At 44.4% G+C, this 19,731-nt stretch overlaps 1 protein-coding gene across 4 annotated transcripts in view; it reads right to left on the bottom strand.

Moving 5' to 3' along the window:
- Positions 1–19,731, bottom strand: part of LOC123769148 (acyl-coenzyme A synthetase ACSM3, mitochondrial) — a 401,722-nt gene that overhangs the window by 122,448 nt on the left and 259,543 nt on the right. For all 4 annotated transcript variants that reach the window (XM_045760127.2, XM_045760117.2, XM_045760154.2 and 1 more), the window contains 2 exons: positions 8,203–8,361; positions 7,436–7,581 (listed from right to left, as the gene is read on the bottom strand). In XM_045760127.2, coding sequence (XP_045616083.1) covers positions 7,436–7,581; positions 8,203–8,332 — 276 coding nt within the window. In that variant the 5' untranslated portion in view covers positions 8,333–8,361. The remainder of the gene's footprint in view (positions 1–7,435; positions 7,582–8,202; positions 8,362–19,731) is intronic.

Genomic DNA, 19,731 nt, shown 5'->3' on the forward strand with positions numbered 1-19,731 from the left:
CACTTATATTCCATAATTATGATTTATATTCATGTTGAAGTAATTTGTAGTTGAATTGTCTACAACTATTATTTCCATTAACCCCCGAAGTGTGTGGTGCGAGTCGGCTCAATATTTATTTCAATTTACAGTTCACTTAATGCTTTAATATTCATTATTAATTATTGAGAGATCCATAGGCACTACTGGTTCTCAGATTTATTTCCAATTTATTTACTTATTTTATTTCCCTTTATCTAAAGGGTGGTCCTTCGCAGCTATCGAAATTTATTATTATTATTATTATTATTAATATTCTGAGCCAGATTTTTCTACTCGCTAAGCCTAGATGCAATAATCCTGGCAAGGCATAGGTTTGCAGCTGTCGCAGCCAGACGTGTCTGGTAGCTCCTCACCGTCAACCTGTCCTCTTACAAATTATGTCTGAATTTGGCCTTTTGCCTGTATGGCCGGAAATGGATGCACGGCACTTGAAGCGCATATCAGCCTAACTTTCTCTCGCCAGCACCTTGCGGAGAGAACCGTCTTCAACAAGAGACCCAGAGTGGATCATCAACCGAGACCTCCAAGAACCTGCGGACACAATCGAAGCTGAGAACTCTTCTGGAATACCAATTGACATCACTGTCATTGTTCACCCGGTCGCCAGGGTCTCTGGCGACCGCTTGTCCATGAAAATAACCTTTTCCATTATAGCTGAAGCGGATCTTGCTGCTGCTCAAGTGCTTCAGTCAGGATTCCACCATTTCAAATCAAGAAGGAATGCTATTACAATCTACAACAATGCTTCAAGTGTTACAAGAATACACTCCACCAAGAAATGTCTGGAACGCATCATCAAGTGCAGGGTCTGTGCAGAAGATCACCACTACTCCATTTGCAAGGTGGAATTCCAACGTTGTCTGCTTTATGGTGGTAACCATGTTGCAATTTCCCACCGTTGCCCACGTCGACAGGAGGAAATACAGAACTGGCTGATGGGACAGTCCATCTTCCACAATTGGGGAGGTAAATGTAACAGCACAAATAAGTGTAATTATGTACTATTCCTAGCTGTCAGGAATTGTACTTATTTTCACTTACTATTAAACAGTACTGTCAAATATATTGTGAATATTTAAGTTTACCTGAAAAGCTGAAGAGAAAACCATGACCTAACCTAACCTTCTTAGTGTTTGAAGATAAGCATTTTATTGCTTCTTAATTACAATTAGTACTTAACCTATAGCTATATTGATATTACAGTTTTATAAAACTAATAAAAGAAAAACTAAAATATTTCAATAAATTGTAAAGTAACTCAGGATATTTTTAAATTTCGTATAAAATCTCTATTGTTTAATAAAACTGAAAAAGAAATTCCTGATATTTAAAACTTGTGGATAGCAAATTGAACTTAAAAACTTCGTCCTCAAATTCTGAGTGTCTTAACAGAAAACGAGAATAAATGGGGTGGTAAATTTAACACTCCCCATAAGTGCAATTTTGTACTATATATGACAGTCAGGAAACGTACTTAGTATTAAACTGTATTGTCAGTTTGGAGGACGGGAAGAGACCTTCAACCATGAACGACGCCGTTTCCGTCAGCGCCAGCCCCAACCCTCCAGGACCCATTAACCAATCTGAAGATTTTCCTGTTCTGCCAAGGCGGCGCCTCTCGGCCCCGGACCTCCCAGCCTCTTCATTGGGAGCCTAAACGTCCAATCAACAACCCAGTGTACTTCAGACACTGTTCTGATACCTGCTCTGCTGCACCATGCTGAGAGGATTGCTGGGTCTGACAATAATTTGTCCGTCACAATTCTAAACTCACTGTATGCTGCAAATGGCTTGACTACCTTCAGAGTTCCTGAGACAGTGCTTCCTGCAGGGCAGGCGCCTTCAACATCAACGGAAACTGAATCTGCAGCTGCTCAGCCTGCATCACCTGCTGCGTGCTAACCCTCCATCTGACCTAGTAGAGGAAGGAGTCTCTAGCTGACAACGTTCCTGCCACTTCCACAAAGATTACTACCGATGTTCTACGAACCACAAATAACGCCCATCGAACCTTCTACTCCAGCTGTAGTCACAGCAACCACTCGGCAACCCTCTCCACAGTCTACTACTACTCAAATTTCAAGGAACATCGCTGCAACTTTGATTCAACCGATTCGTCAGACGAAGATGTCTCCGTGGGAACACCATCCCCTCCTCAGCGGAAGGTTCCTCTACAGCCTTGATGATTTCCTACTGGATACCACGTCTAGAACCTCGAATGACACAGCAATATCAACGAGAAGTAAGACAACCATGACTTCCGTGAAATCCAAGACGAACAGCGATCCAAGTTTGATGAAGAATGCAAGAAAAAAGACCACTGAAGTCTGAAGACCAGCGATAGAAGAATGAAGAAACACTGCTAACACCTACCATCAACTACCAGCAAACGTGCACCACCCCAAAAGGGAAGACACCGCCTCCAAGCCAAACTAAGCACCTCATCTACACCAGGATGAAGGCCCTTGCCACGGAAGAAAAACTCAATAACGACAAGCTCCACTCCGAGATGTATACTTGATGTCAACCCATGGTGGACAGGTCACCTAGCTTTCAAGCCTCCTCCTTCACCATCCAAATCGTCTTCAAAAATTTCATCTCATCCCTCTTCCTGGCCCAACCTTTCCAGACCCTCTGGACATCGGACGAACAGGTGGGGGCGCACCAAGAGACGTATACAATTGAATGACTATCTTCTTTTCCTTAAGGGTAAAGGTACGCTTGATTATTCCTAGGGTTTGGTTGGCTGTTTTTTACTGCTGCTCCCACTTGTGCAACTTTCAGTGAATGATGGATTCAGACTTCAACGTTCTTTTCTTCATGAATCCGCTGCAAGGTAATGCTATTAATTTGGAAGTTGAGAGTGGATTGTTATGCCCCACATGCAAAGTCTTAGATTTATCGATAATAATAAGCATTTGCCAGTCTTCTGACCATTTATGGAGTTCAAAATTATATCGATACTCTGTAAGGTCTTAATATCATTTTCACTTCCAAAACACTTTACAAAAATCTTACGGTCATCTGCAAATGTGATGATGTTGTTTGTAATATTCTCATCTATGTCATTGATGTATATGACAAAGGGTTGGCCCCCAAAATAGACCCCTGTGGTACCCCTCCTCACCACATTTCTCCCGTCAGATTCATTACGATTTAACGCAACCCTTTGTTTTATCCATTGTAATATTCCATTTCTTCCATGTGCCTGCAGTTTCCTTGCCAGTCTTTCATGTGGTACCTTGTCAAAAGCTTTAGCATTAGTCCATATTCTGCGCTGAGGGGGTTTGGGCCTTATGTGATTTAAACCTCCAAAAGAGAGCTCTGGTTGTTGCACCAGATTGTTACTTACAGGCGGACAATGTCCCCAACCACTCTCTGAAGGAACAAAACAACCGACCTCGGCAGCCATATTCCCACTACCGATCGGTCGACCAGCAATGGACACTGGAGTGCTTGTACTTTACCCTAGAGATCATCCTGTATGGCCTCTTGATCTTGGAGAGGGGTTCAGCATGTAAAATCATGCTTTTTTTATAAAAAAAAAAAAATGCCATCCTTTGGACGTAAAAGCAACACACGCTGTAATCCCCAAAAGTTCATAATCAATTGCTTTGAAATTTTGACTCAACATTCCATTCAAATACGCACCTGTTTTTATATCAACCCGTTCTCGCAAATTAAATAAGTCAATATTGACTTATTAAATATGTGCATAGGTGACATACTTAACATAATAGTTTCCCTTGAAAAGCTTCATAGAAAAACACCGACCTTACCTAACCTACTTAGTATGTTAAGATAAGCATCTTATTGCTTCGTAATTACAATTATTACCTAACCTATAATAGGTATAGGTTAAGTAATAATTGTAATTACGAAGCAATAAGATGCTTATCTTAAGATACTAACAAGGTTAGGTAAGGTCGGTGTTTTCTATGAATCTTTTTAAGGGTATCTATTATGTTTAGTATATCACCTATGCACGTAGTTAATAAGTCAATATTGACTTTACGAATTTGCGAGAACGGGTTGTTTTATATACCTACTATATTGATGACACACTTGTGCCAGGTAAAAACATGTTTTTTTGTTTTTTAAACAGCACCATCTGTTGATGTAAAAGCAACACACGCTATACTAAGTGTTACGATTCCATTTCAATGTTTCCGAACGCTTTATAAATGGAATTTTCATAGATTTTGATTGATTTTCATTTTGACTTAATTATTTTGTGACATTGCGTTGGAATTGAGCTCTGTTGTTTACCATACCGTTCATTTCGTGAGTAGTTTTTTTTTCGTTGTTTTTCATTTTGTTTTTTAACTGTTCTTATTTTTCAGTGATGGGAACATCAGATCATTTGATGTTCCCATTTTTCTGATGGGAACATCAGATCATTTGGGAATGCATCGGACGAGGGAGTGGGGAATGGTGAGGAGGACGAGGGGATGGGAATAGGGCATGGTGGGGAGGACGAGGGGACGGGGGATTGGAGAATGGTGTGGAGGACAAGGGAACAGAGGAATGGGGGATGGTGGGGAGGATGAGTGGACAGGGAGGGCAAGGGGAGTGGGGGATAGTGGGGAAGACGAGAGGACAGGAGTGTGGAGAATGGTGGGGAGAACAAGGGAACAGGGGATGGTGAGGAGGATGAGAGGACGGGGAAGGGGGAATGGTGGGGGAGGACGAGGGAGTTGGGAATGGTGGAGAGAACAAGCAGACGGGGGGAGTGGGGAATGGTGGGGAGGACGAAGGGACGGGAGAAATGGAAATGGTTGGGAGAATGAGGAGACGGGGGAGGGAGGAATGGTGGGAAAGACGGGTAGAAAGAGGAGGGTTGCTATGGCTCAGCAACGTGCATGCGTTGCTGAGCCACTGCAACGCGTGACTGGGTACAGCTAGTATGTATATATAATATATATATATATATATAAGTATATTTTGGTAGCAGTCTTTCCTGTAGACATATATTATTAAATATGACCGAAAAAGTAAGATTAATAATTCTAACACGAATTTTCTCTATCTTTCTTTTCACTGTTGATGGTAATTCAAAGATCAATTCTCCAAAATTCATTTTTATTTCTAGTCTGACGCGACACTTGAGCGCGTTTCGTAAAACTTATTACATTTTCAAAGACTTTAGTTTACAAACACACAACTGCAACTGAATAGAGCTTACACATCTTCGAGGTTTATATCTACATTTGGGTGAGGTGGATGAGGTGAAAAACGAACTTTCAACAATGGGTATTCAATGGGTATTAAATTCCAACACAAGACAGAACACGAAACAATGGGTATTGAATGGGTATTAAATTCAAACACAAGACAACACGAAACAATGGGCATTGAATGGAAGTAATTGTAGAAAGCCTATTGGTCATATTTCTTGATGCTTCTATATTGGAGCGGAGTCTTGAAGTGGGTAGAATATAGTTGTGCATTAATTGGCTGTTGATTGCTAGTGTTGACTTCTTGATGTGCAGTGCCTCGCAAACGTCAAGCCGTCTGCTATCGCTGTATCTATCGATGATTTCTGTGTTGTTTGCTAAGATTTCTCTGGTGATGGTTTGGTTGTGGGAAGAGATTATATGTTCCTTAATGGAGCCCTGTTGCTTATGCATCGTTAAACGCCTAGAAAGAGATGTTGTTGTCTTGCCTATATATTGGGTTTTTGGAGCTTACAGTCCCCAAGTGGGCATTTGAAGGCATAGACGACGTTGGTCTCTTTTAAAGCGTTCTGCTTTGTGTCTGGAGAGTTTCTCATGAGTAGGCTGGCCGTTTTTCTGGTTTTATAGTAAATCGTCAGTTGTATCCTCTGATTTTTGTCTGTAGGGAAAACGTTTCTATTAACAATATCTTTCAGGACCCTTTCCTCCGTTTTATGAGCTGTGGAAAAGAAGTTCCTGTAAAATAGTCTAATAGGGGGTATAGGTGTTGTGTTAGTTGTCTCTTCAGAGGTTGCATGGCGTTTCACTTTACTTCTTATGATGTCTTCGACGAAACCATTGGAGAAGCCGTTGTTCACTAGGACCTGCCTTACCCTACAGAGTTCTTCGTCGACTTGCTTCCATTCTGAGCTGTGGCTGAGAGCACGGTCGTTCTTCTACTCCCCGAGGCCAGGTTCGACTTGTGAGAGTTTGGTCCAACAGGCTGTTGCTTGGAGCGGCCCGCAGGGCCACATACCCACCACAGCCTTGCTGATCCGGAACTTCTCTTAGAAAACAGTCCAGTTTTCTCTTGAAGATGTCCACGGTTGTTCCGGCAATATTTCTTATAGTCGCTGGGAGGACACTGAACAACCGCGGACCTCTGATGTTTATACAGTGCTCTCTGATTGTGCCTATGGCACCTCTGCTCTTCACTGGTTCAATCTTGCATTTTCTTCCATATCGTTCACTCTAGTACGTTGTTATTTTACTGTGTAGATTTGGGACCTGGCCCTCAATTATTTTCCATGTGTATATTATATGGTATCTCTCTCGTCTCCTGTCTAGAGATTACATTACATTTGGAGAGCTTTGAGACGATCCCAATAATTTAGGTGTTTTATCAAGTCTATGCATGCCGTATAAAACTTTAGACACACACATACCTACCAGGAGACTTGAACTGGCGAGGGTTCAAGTCTCAAGTCAAGTCTCCTGGTGGGTGTCTGTGTCTAAAGTTATTAACTTTAATGAACTTGTGGTTCAGGCAAGTTAGTGCATTAAGCATGGACACCATGTTCTCCCATATAACAGGGCTTGATGGAAAACGTGAATGACCTCTCACTTGCTGTAGTGGTTTTGGGAGGTTGGAAGTATCTGGGTGTAAAATACCCTAGAATTTCCACCTCTTTAAGGCTTTGAGTGTGGTGTAGTTGGTTTAGTGCGTACCTGTACCTGCTATGCCAGTGCTGTGAAGCATCTGTGCTGGTGAGGATTAACCCTCGCCAGCACAGTTCATCTGTTCATCTGCTGCCTACAAAAATTATATTTTAAGACATGAAAAAACAAGTAAATTGAGTTCAAACAACTTGAGCACAAGTTTGACCCTGAGACTGTACTCAGTATGATATGTTTCACACACTACTAAACAAATATCAATAAAGTATCAGTCTCCGTGGTGTAGTGGTAAGACACTCGCCTGGCGTTCCGCGAGCGCTATGTCATGGGTTCGTATCCTGGCCGGGGAAGATTTATTGGGCGCAATTCCTTAACTGTAGCCTCTGTTTAACGCAACAGTAAAATGTGTACTTGGATGAAAAAACGATTCTTCGCGGCGGGGATCGTATTCCAGGGACCTGCCCGAAACGCTACGCATTCTAGTGGCTGTACAAGATTGTAACAATTCTTGTATATATCTCAAAAAAAAAAAAAAAAAAAAAAAAAGTAAGTAACCTTACCTTCTTATGAGCCCAGACGCCAACAATATCTTTGGCGAAGTTAAAATATTCTGGAGTCTTGAGGTGTTTGTGGAAATGTGACCTGAGGGCGTCATGATCATAGAGGCTGCTTGTAGAGCCACACCTTGCATGTCCTGCTGGGTGACCTGTAAGGGTAACAAGTCCCTCTACAGCCACCACCATCAGTAACCGCAGTCATTAACACATAACTATGTTTCATTGTATACTTAATATTTTAACTAGTGCAGAAACTTCTTATAGAGAACTGTATGCAGCTGGTCAGTATTGTCAACCACGCCACCCATGAACTATCCACACCTTGGACACATACACACACTACTGCTCTACACCACACCACCCATGAACTATCCACACCCTGGACACTCACACTACTGCTCTACACCACACCACCCATGAACTATCCACACCCTGGACACTCACACTACTGCTCTACACCACACCACCCATGAACCATCCACACCCCTAGACACTCACTACTGCCTTATACCACACCACCCACGAACCATCCACACCCTGGACAAACACACACTACTGCTATACACCACACCACTATGTCCTCCGCGATTGTCACGAGCGTAAATTGGGTGTAGAGCAAGGTGGAGCGGAGGGTGTAGAGCAGCTCTCATACAGCTCACAAGTCACACGTAATAATGACTTGTCAACATAACGTAGGTGAGCCCCCGAGGTGACACATCAATGTGAATATTGTGGTTGAAATTAGCCATTACTGAAGAACACGCACTTACTGAAGGGAGGACACTTGACGTTAGTCACTGGCCTGCCTGTGAGGGCCTTCCCTGTCACAACCTGAAAGCCCCTGACGCTCAGAAGAGCCTTGACGCCCTGCAGACGGGGCAGCACGAGGCCAGACATCATCCTCCCTCCACGAGCTTCCTGCTGTCCACCTGAGTGTAAATGTCAGAATTATAATAGAGAAATCTTAAGTGCATTTTAATTTTCTTAAAAGTATGGTTGTTGTTTTACATTCAGCTACTTGGAACAAAACGTTCCAAGTAGCACTTTGGTGAGCCATAGTAGACTTACCTGGCAAAGGAGTAGGGTTGTATGTGGTATGAAGTATATTATATATATATATATATATATATATATATATATATATATATATATATATATATATATATATATATATATATATATATATATATATATATATATATATATATATATATATATATATTGTCACTGTAAAACCTCTAGGAATAGATTCGGCCTGGTCCATCATCACCTATTCTACCCATATCTCGTCTATGTATTCAAGTACTGCAGCCACAAGAAGAAGAAGAACAACAACAACCACTACTTCCAGACGTCTAGACAACACCACCAGTCTACCTACCCCACTGCACATCACCCCATCTCGCACCTGGTTCGCTGGGAGTTCACGCCATCCGAAACAAGCAGTTTTAAAGAGCCGGTTAATAGTTAAAGAAATCACCAGTGCCATCTGCATGGCCATCAACGTATATAAATAGGGCTACCTAGCCCACTACTGTTCAGATTACTCCTGCGTGCTCAACTGAATAGACCTGTTAACACATCTCGGTGTGGTAACGGATTTAGTCAGCCTGGCTCACAGTATTTCCGCACCATATTTCATTTTGCACACTAACATAATGTAAATTTGATTGTCTGTTGATCTTGTTTAATTTGCACTCTGTATAAAGCCAAGTTTGGATAATATTTTTATTTTGTAATTTGTGTAAAGTAAGATTAATATTAAAGTTAAGTATTTTTAAATTTTTGTTCTGTATATTTTCTCCTACAGTTAACTTCACCATGAAGACAAATTGCATTCTTAACTATTTTTTCTTTTTTTACTATTGTTTTTGTTTTATGTGACTGGCATTCCGTCTGCCTAGAGAGACTGCAGTAACACCTACTATTTTTGTCACATAAATTGGGGGCCTGTCCGAGAGCCTAGCTCAGGTCTAGACCCTTCACTTAAAGTTGTGGTAACTGTACTTGGCTTTATTACAAGTTTAACTTTTCAGAACTCTTATTCTTTGAATAATTTTAATGGTGCTTCATACTGTTTGCTTTCCAGATGTAGCATTATATCATTGTTGGATGACTTTGGATTATGTGGTGTCTTGTGGCCACAGTCATACTCGTGATTGGTCATTAATAATCTTCGCTATATTCTGTTATGTCCACCTTATTCTCGTTCCTACAGGAGAGTTCTCATTCAGGCAGATCACCCCCTTTGGTATCCAGGTACTTTGGTCTGTCTTTGGGTCAAGTACACCCACATCTTTGCAACCCGAACGTAGGAGGATATAGAGAGCCAAAGTTCCTCTCACTCGGACTATGCTGTAAGGCTGGGACCCATACAAGCAGTTCTCATCATTAATTGACACTTCGCACCCCTACGCATCGGTCAGAGATATGGTACTTACACAGGTAGGAAGTTAACATCCTTTTCCAGAGCACAAAGATTGTTAATTCTGTAAGTACTATCTAGTTTTAGTAGGAAACCTCTTGCCTTTGTTCTCGTCATTTAGAGTAGTAGTAGGCATCCTTCAGTCTCGGGAGACTATGGAGTTGCGCCCTAGTTGTCAATCCTGGTGCAGTGTCTGGTGTGACTGATGAGGCCAATCCGAGAGTGGCAGTCCATCCCACACCGAGCACAAACGAAGTCCGATTCTGGTCTGTCTTCCTGGTTACCGGCTTTCTTTCTCTGTCTCTTTGCCTACGATTCCTTGGCAAGTGACTCCTCGAACTTGGAGAGACCTCTTTGAACAGACTGCCTCCAGGCTGAACGGTCTGCAGCCAGTGTCTCCCATATAGCAAGATCGACGTCCATGGCTTTCAGGTCCCTCTTGCATACGTCTTTGTACCGTAGCTGGGGCTTGCCTGTTGGACGCTTTCCCTGCATCAGCTCTCTGCACAGGAGATCCTTGGGGATCCTGCCGTCGCCCATTCGCACAACGTGCCCGAGCCAGCGCATTCGTCTCTGTTTCAGCATTGTGTACATGCTGGTGATTCTTGCTCTCCCCAAGACGTTGTTGTTTGTCACCTTGTCCTGCCAGGTGATGTCCAAGATGTGTCAAAGGCAGCGCATGTGGTAGGCATTCAGCTGTCTTTCCTGACGGGCGCGGAGTATCCTAGACTCACTGCCATAAAGGAGAGTGCTCAGGACACAGGCTCTGTAAACCTGAATCTTAGTAAACTAAGTTAGCCTATTGTTGGCCCACACTCTCTTTGTCAGTCTGGACATGGTAGTAGATGCCTTACCGATGCGTTTGTTTAGCTCTGTATCAAGAGAGAGGGAGTCAGAGATTGTGGAGCCCAGGTACACGAAGTCGTCAACGACTTCCAGTTTGGAATCAGAGATGCCGATGTCAGGTGGGGAGTCCACTCCTTGTCCCATGACTTGTGTTTTCTTCAGGCTGATGGTGAGTCCGAAAGCCTGAGAGGCCTCGCTGAAGCGGGTTATGAGCCGTTGGAGGTCTTCAGCTGAGTGGGCAGTGACTGCTGCATCGTCGGCAAAAAGGAAGTCGCGCAGACACCTCAGCCGAACCTTCGTCTTGGCTCTCAGCCTGGCGAGGTTAAAGAGCTTTCCATCCGACCTGGTCCAGAGGTAAATGCCTTCCGTGACAGATCCGAAGGCGTGCCGCAGCATAACTGCGAAGAAAATCCCGAATAGGGTTGGAGCCAGTACACAGCCCTGCTTTACTCCACTTCGGATGTCAAAGGCGTCTGATGTTAGGCCATCAAAGACCACGGTGCCCCTCATGTTATCATGGAAAGATCTGATGATGCTGAGGAGCCTGGGTGGGCATCTGATCTTGGGGAGGATCTTGAACAGGCCATCCCTGCTGACGAGGTCGAAGGCCTTCGTCAGATCTATGAAGGCTACGAAGAGTGGCTGCTTCTGTTCCCTACATTTCTCCTGCAGTTGTCTGAGGGAAAAGACCATGTCAATGGTGGACCTGCCAGCTCTGAATCCGCATTGTGACTTTGGATAGACTCTCTCTGCAAGTACTTGGAGCCTCTTCAATGCGACTCAAGCAAACAGCTTTCCGACAATACTGAGGAGGGAGATTCCACGATAGTTGTTGCAGTCGCCCATCACCTTTATTCTTATACAGCGTGACGATGTTGGCATCCCTCATGTCCTGTGGCACCTCTCCTTCTTCCCAGCAGAGGCAGAGAATTTCATGCAGCTCCATGAGCAGGCTACCTCTACAGCACTTCAAGGTCTCAGCAGGAATGCCATTTTTGCCAGGAGCTTTACCAGAAGCAAGGGAGTCTAGGGCATCGCTGAGTTCTTCCAGGGTCGGTTCGCTGTCGAGCTCCATTAACACAGGCAGACACTCAACGGCGCTCAGAGCATCTTCGGTGACCACATTTTCCCTGGCGTATAGCTCAGAGTAGCGCTTGACCCAGCGCTTCAGCTGCAGTGTCTGGTCCTGAATCACCTCGCCAGTGGCAGATTTCAGAGGAGCGGTCTTCCTCTGGATTGGGCCGAGGGCCTGCTTGATGCCGTCATACATTCCCCTTACATTGCCTGTATCTGCTGCAGTCTGTATCTGGGAGCAGAGCTGGAGCCAATAGTTGTTGGCACATCGCCTGGCGCTCTGCTGCACTTTGCAGCGGACGGTCCGAAGGATCTGTAAGTTGCGCTGACTTGGGCAGGCTTTGTAGGCTGCCAAGGCGTTTCTCTTCTCTTCGATGACAGGTGTCATCTCTTCCGAGTGAGCCTCGAACCAGTCTGCCGACCTGCTGGTCTTCTTGCCAAAGGTGGAAATGGCAGCATTGAACACAGCGTCTCTGAAGTGCTCCCATCTTTTACAGGCAGTGACTCCAGCTGGGTCAGGGAGAGCTTCCTCGAGCACGCATTCAAAATCTTCCACCTTGTCCTGGTTGCGGGTCTTGGTGGTGTCGATGCGAGGTCTGCCCGCCTTTTTCGAGTGATGAATCTTCTTTGGTTGCATCTTGACCCTGCTACATACCAGGGAGTAGTCGGTGTCAAAGACAGCACTCTGGTAGCTACGCGTAATCTTGACGCTGGGTAGACTTGCACGCCTGGTAAGAATCAGGTCAAGCTGGTGCCAGTGCTTGGATCTGGGGTGTCTCCAAGATACTCGGTGTTGAGGCTTTGTGCCGAAGAACGTGTTGGTGACACAAAGACCATGAAGGCAGCAGAGTTCTAGCAGACGTTGTCCGTTCTCATTCATCCTCCCTATGCCGAATTGACCCAGACAAGTGGGCCAAATGTTGTGCTCGGCACCCACTCTGGCGTCATTTAGAGACAAGGTTAGAAATCCCTACATTTTTTAGACTACCTTCGAGACAATTGCCTCACAATTAAAGTAGGATCCCTCTTGCCCTTATCCTCATCATATAGAGTACCAGGTACAAGATTCCCTACCTCCTTGAAACACTTAGTTTCATTTTTTATCTTGATTGTAACCTTGATTATTAAGTTTAAACAGGAGAGTGTATCATTGCCATGTCATCCTGTCACTCTAACATTTTATATTTTGGTACATCCACCTGGGTATTCTCTTGCATATATTTGCTATCATTCACCATGTTTCGCCTTTCCACGTTCAGACAGAATCGAAACGATGAAGTGGGCACACTGCATCGTGCCACCAAGGCGGAGATGCTGACTTCAGTAAATGAGTACCACCTTATGGAGCCACTAAAACTGATTTACACAATCTTATTTTGGATTATCTATTGGATAATGATGCAATTACCTCTGAGACTCATGAATAATATTTAATTGCAGATAAGAGCACCTTGGTAGCCATGAAATTGAAGCTAGAACTTGCTAACGCTGAACGCGAAAGTCTGAAGGAACAAGCTGCTCTTCAGAGAGAAGTTCTTCAGCTCCAGAAAGAACAAGCTGCCCTAGAACGTGAGAGGGAACAAGCTGCCCTACAACGTGAGCGGGAACAGGAACAAGCTGCCCTACACCGTGAACGTGAGAAGGAAGCCCTTCAAATGAAGGAACGTGAAGCCGCCCTTCAGAAAGAACAAGCGGCCCTACAAGCTGAGCGTGAGAGGGAAACTCTACAGCTCAAGAAAGAACAACCTGCCCTACAACGTGATCAGGAACAGGAACAGCTAGAGTTAAAAGAACGCGAGTTGGAGATACAACGTGAACATGATAAGAAGCAAGCCGCCAGTGCTCTAGAGCAATGACGCAAAGAGCTGGATTTGGAAACTGCACACCACACTCTGTGCCAACAAACTGAAGCTAACCTTCCGGTACGTTTTAACCTTTCACATGCAATTAAGTTGATGCCATCTTTTGTTGAGGCAGAAGTAGATGTCTTCTTTTACTTCATTTGAGGCTCTGGCTACCCAACTTAGCTGGCCTCAGATCAATGGCCTGTGCTTCTCAGGTCTCATATAACAGGTAGAGATGCAGTGACTCTCAGTACTATAACGTCTGAAACCGACTACAAGGAACTGAAATAAGCCGTGCTCGATGCCTACCTCCTCTCCACCGAGACCTACAGACGTAAGTTCAGGGATTACCTTAAAGCAAGTGCTACCACTTATCTAGAGTTTGCAACTAACAAAAAGAGATATTTTATGAAGTGGCTGGAAGCCACAAAAGTCTCCACCTTTACAGATCTCGTCAATCTCATCCTGGTGGAAGAATTCTTCAGACGTGTACCTAATTCTGTACGACTCTACCTAGCCGATAAGGAAGAAAACGATCTTACCAGATGTGCTCAATTGGCTGACTCCTACAGTCTTATTCATAGAGTACCAGCCAACACGCCATCTAGTAAGACCTCCTGGTTTAGTCCTGAAAAAGTGAGTACCAGTAATGTGAACTCCTCTTTGTATTGCAATTATTGCAAAGACTATGGGCATACCATAGAAAAGTGTTCCAATCCTCACTGTAAGGTCAGCAGTGAAAATAAGCCCAAATCACCTCCTCCTATAATTCATAAGAGTCCTAAGCCTGTGATGAATATTTTTGTTTCATCCACTGATCTCTCTCTCTTCAAAAGACACTTGTACTCAGGAACAGTCTCTGCCAGCTATGGAGATTCGGAGGAAAGGTTTAAAGTGAAGATCTTGAGGGACACAGCTGCTCTGCAATCTATTCGTCTAAACTCAGCTGTACCCAACGTCACGTACACCGGAGAAACTGTCCTTATCGCGGACCTAACTGCCACTACTCCATATCCACTTACCAGAGTCCACTGGATTGTCCATTTATGCAAGGTGAAGTCCAAGTCACCATCCAGGAAAAGCCTTTTCCAATGTCAGGAGTTCAACTTCTCCTGGGCAACGACTTGGCAGAAGATCTACAACCTGTGAATTTAATCATCATGAAAGATCCCCAGGTATGTGACTCAGCAATGGAAGACACTATCTTGCAGTTGGTTAAAGAGGTCCAAGCAACAGATTCTGACAACGTCTTCCCTCCTGTTATGGTGACGAAGCGGGCCACAACTGCTCCCCCGAAACCAGCTGCTGCAGCTGTTCCTCAAGATTCTCCGAGCCTCCCACCGAATCTCACAGTGCTGGAGTTCCGTAAGTTGCAGAGAGAGGATCCCTCATTAACATCTTTATTCTTACAGGCTGAGACACAACCTAACTCTATCCCTGGTTTCTTTGTAGAAAATAAAGTGTTGTATCGGCGTTATAGAACCAGGAAATTGAAGGAGAACGGCGACCGGGCCAACATCAAGCAACTGGTAGTTCCCAATAGCCTATGATCAGATATCTTGCATCTGGTCCAAGGATCTCGCTCACACTACGGCTTCTACAAGACCTACAAGACCCTGAAGCAGGACTACTACTGGCCAGGTATGATTCGAGACATTAAACACCTTGTAAAAAATTGTCACATGTCTCAGATGACAGGTAAGCCGAATGCTCCTCCATTAAAGGCACCCCTGATACAGGTACCAGTGTCTTCTGAGCCGTTCAGCCATATCAACAACTATGATGAGCCTCTGTCCCAGACAAGCTCGGGTAATGGTCTTTTGTGTTCTATCCCATGTTCTACCATCAGGTATTCTACAGCAGTGTCCGTCCAGAACAGTACGGCTGCTGACGTTGTGAAACACTTCGGGAAGCAGTGCCCGCAGTACGGACACCGCCAGGAAAGTCAGAGAAAGTGTGATACCATCTCCTCCAATGACTTGAGTAAGACAACCAACATCACCAAGGTATTGTCTAATCCTTCTCGTTGTATTTGGCCTGACTACAATGGTTCTAAATTCCCGATCTATTCCAACACCCGGAAAGATCCTTCTCTCTATGAACCAAATCCAAATAAACGTTCTCCTCCAGACAGCTTTACCAGCCCTCAGCTAAAATATTGTAAGACAAACTTGCCTTCCATTGCATTTGAAAGGCGTAAATCCTTGGCTAGTACTAACTCCATTCTCGCCCTGCCAGGTATTAGAAAACCTTCAGTCTTCCACCCTGGCGATAGAAACACCATCACACCGCCGCGAGATGGGATCATGAACTATAGCTACAATCATCAGAGAGGAGCCACTCAACATCCTGCTCGACGTGCAACACAACATACCATCCAATCTACTAGGTTACAACTTCAACCTCACCTCGGAATTCAACATTCTTCAGTCCCTACATCAGGATCAGTTCTCCAAACTTCGCTGAATCCTACATCACCATGTGAACATCATGTATCACAATCTCCTTCGGTTCCTACTGCTAACCCAGTTCTCCAATCAGTGCTTGCTACGCTGGGCCTTGCATCAGAGGAACAATCTCACCATCTCCTTGGATCACCATTCTCGTCGATCCATTCAGCAGACTCGATTCTACAGCAAATTCATACTTAACAGAGTCTTGCAGTGCTACCTCAACATCTTCAAGCACCATCCTCTCCAGCTTCTGCAGTAGACCCAGTTCAACAACCAACATCTGCTTCACTGGGCACTGTATCTGCAGAACTTCGACCTTACCATCTACTTCATCAAGGGCTCGGACAACGTCGTCGCCTACGCACTTTCCAGAGTCCACGAGGTGGACTCGTCCACTCCTACTATTCTACACTCCGTTGCAGTCGAATAGGCAATAGGAGCAGGCTTCGGGGAGAGTTGTCACGGTAAAATCTCTAGGAAGAGATTCGGCCTGCTCCATCATCACCTATTCTACCCATATCACGTCTATATATTCAAGTACTGCAGTCACAAGAAGAACAACAGCAACAACTACTACTTCCAGACTTCTAGACAACACCACCAGTCTACCTACCCCACTGCACATCACCCCACCTCGCACCTGGATTGCCGGGAGCTCATGCCATCCGAAACAAGCAGTTTAAGAGAGCCGGTTAATAGTTAAAGAAGTCACCAGCGACATCTGCACGGCCGTCGCCGTATATAAATAGGGCTACCTATCCCACTACAGTTTGATTTTGGTCACCACTTGGTCCGGGAGACATCTCCCGTCACGCAGGGTGCAGTTGCACCTCCACAGATCTCCAGTATCAGCTCTTGATACTGGTAATGGCTCAAAAGGGCCACCACTTACGGGCTATTCATGCCCGTGCCACCTTTTCGATGGTTTAATCGTCATCTTGGACACATTCATGGGAGACATCTCCCGTCACGCAGAGTGCACTTGCACCTCCACAGATCTCCAGTATCAGCTCTTGATACTGGTGATGGCTCGAAAGGGCCACCACTTACGAGCTATTCATGCCCGTGCCATCTTTTGGGTGGCTTCATCTTCATCTTCTTCATCTGTTTAAAAACACGGGAGACATCTCCCGTCACGCTGGGTGCAGTCGCACCTCCACAGATCTCCAGTATCATCTATTGATACTGGTGATGGCTCAAAAGGGCCACCACTTACCAATTCATGCCCGTGCCACCTATTGGGTGGCTTCATCTTCATCTTAACACAAGGGAGGGATGTCAAGGGAGACATCTCCCATCATGCAGGGTGCATTCGCACCTCCACAGATCTCCAGTATCAGCTCTTGATACTGGTAATGGCTTAAAATGGCCACCACTTACGGGCTATTCATGCCCGTGCCACCTTTTGGGTGGCTTAATCTTCATCATCATCATCATCCACTACAGTTCAGATTACTCCTGTGTGCTCAACTGAATAGACCTGTTAACACATTTCAGTGTGGTAATGGATTTAGTCAGCCTGGCTCACAGTATTCCTGCACCATATTTCATTTTGCACATTAACGTAACATAAATTTGATTGTCTGTTTATCTTGTTTAATTTGCACTCTGTATAAAGCCAAGTTTGGATAATGTTTTTATTTTGTAATTTGTGTAAAGTAAGATTAATATTAAAGTTAAGTATTTTTTAATTTTTGTTCTGTATATTTTCTCCTACAGTTAACTTCACCATGAAGACAAATTGCAGTCTTAACTTTTTTCTTTTTTTACTATTGTTTTTGTTTTATGTGACTGGCATTCCGTCTGCCTAGAGAGACTGCAATAACACCTACTATTTTTGTCACAATATAATATATATGCATATATATATATATATATATATATATATATATATATATATATATATATATATATATATATATATATATGAATGAAAACTCACACCCCAGAAGTGACTCGAACCCATACTCCCAGAAGCAACACAACTGGTAACTACAGGGCGCCTTAATCCGCTTGACCATCACGGCCGTCAAAAGGAAGTGATAGCCGAGGCTATTTGAGCCACTTCCCCGACGGCAACTCGGATGGTAATCTTGGGCATAGCATTTCACCAAATCACCTCATTCTTTGGGGCACACGTGAGGAACACAAATGCGAACAAGCCTGAATGGTCCCCAGGACTATATGCGAATGAAAACTCACACCCCAGAAGTGACTCGAACCCATACTCCCAGAAGCAACACAACTGGTAACTACAGGGCGCCTTAATCCGCTTGACCATCACGGCCGTCAAAAGGAAGTGATAGCCGAGGCTATTTGAGCCACTTCCCCGACGGCAACTCGGATGGTAATCTTGGGCATAGCATTTCACCAAATCACCTCATTCTTTGGGGCACACGTGAGGAACACAAATGCGAACAAGCCTGAATGGTCCCCAGGACTATATGCGAATGAAAACTCACACCCCAGAAGTGACTCGAACCCATACTCCCAGAAGCAACACAACTGGTAACTACAGGGCGCCTTAATCCGCTTGATAGCCTCGGCTATCACTTCCTTTTGACGGCCGTGATGGTCAAGCGGATTAAGGCGCCCTGTAGTTACCAGTTGTGTTGCTTCTGGGAGTATGGGTTCGAGTCACTTCTGGGGTGTGAGTTTTCATTCGCATATAGTCCTGGGGACCATTCAGGCTTGTTCGCATTTGTGTTCCTCACGTGTGCCCCAAAGAATGAGGTGATTTGGTGAAATGCTATGCCCAAGATTACCATCCGAGTTGCCGTCGGGGAAGTGGCTCAAATAGCCTCGGCTATCACTTCCTTTTGACGGCCGTGATGGTCAAGCGGATTAAGGCGCCCTGTAGTTACCAGTTGTGTTGCTTCTGGGAGTATGGGTTCGAGTCACTTCTGGGGTGTGAGTTTTCATTCGCATATAGTCCTGGGGACCATTCAGGCTTGTTCGCATATATATATATATATATATATATATATATATATATATATGCGAACAAGCCTGAATGGTCCCCAGGACATATATATATATATATATATATATATATATATATATATATATATATATATATATATATATATATATATATATATATATATATATATATATATGCGAACAAGCCTGAATGGTCCCCAGGACAATATGCAACTGAAAACTCACACCCCAGAAGTGACTCGAACCCATACTCCCAGGAGCCACGCAACTGGTATGTACAAGACGCCTTAATCCACTTGACCATCACGACCGGACATAATGAGGTGATAGCCGAGGCTATTTGAACCACCCCACCGCCGGCACTCGGATAGTAATCTTAGGCATAGCATTTTACCAAATCATAGCATTTTACCAAATTTCAGTTGCATATTGTCCTGGGGACCTTTCAGGCTTGTTCGCATTTGTGTTCCTCACGTGTGCCCCAAAGAATGAGGTGATTTGGTAAAATGCTATGCCTAAGATTACTATCCGAGTGCCGGCGGTGGGGTGGTTCAAATAGCCTCGGCTATCACCTCATTATGTCCGGTCGTGATGGTCAAGTGGATTAAGGCGTCTTGTACATACCAGTTGCGTGGCTCCTGGGAGTATGGGTTCGAGTCACTTCTGGGGTGTGAGTTTTCAGTTGCATATTGTCCTGGGGACCATTCAGGCTTG

Source organism: Procambarus clarkii, chromosome 86 (assembly GCF_040958095.1).
Source record: "Procambarus clarkii isolate CNS0578487 chromosome 86, FALCON_Pclarkii_2.0, whole genome shotgun sequence".
In the NCBI taxonomy this organism is placed as follows: Eukaryota; Metazoa; Arthropoda; class Malacostraca; order Decapoda; family Cambaridae; genus Procambarus; species Procambarus clarkii.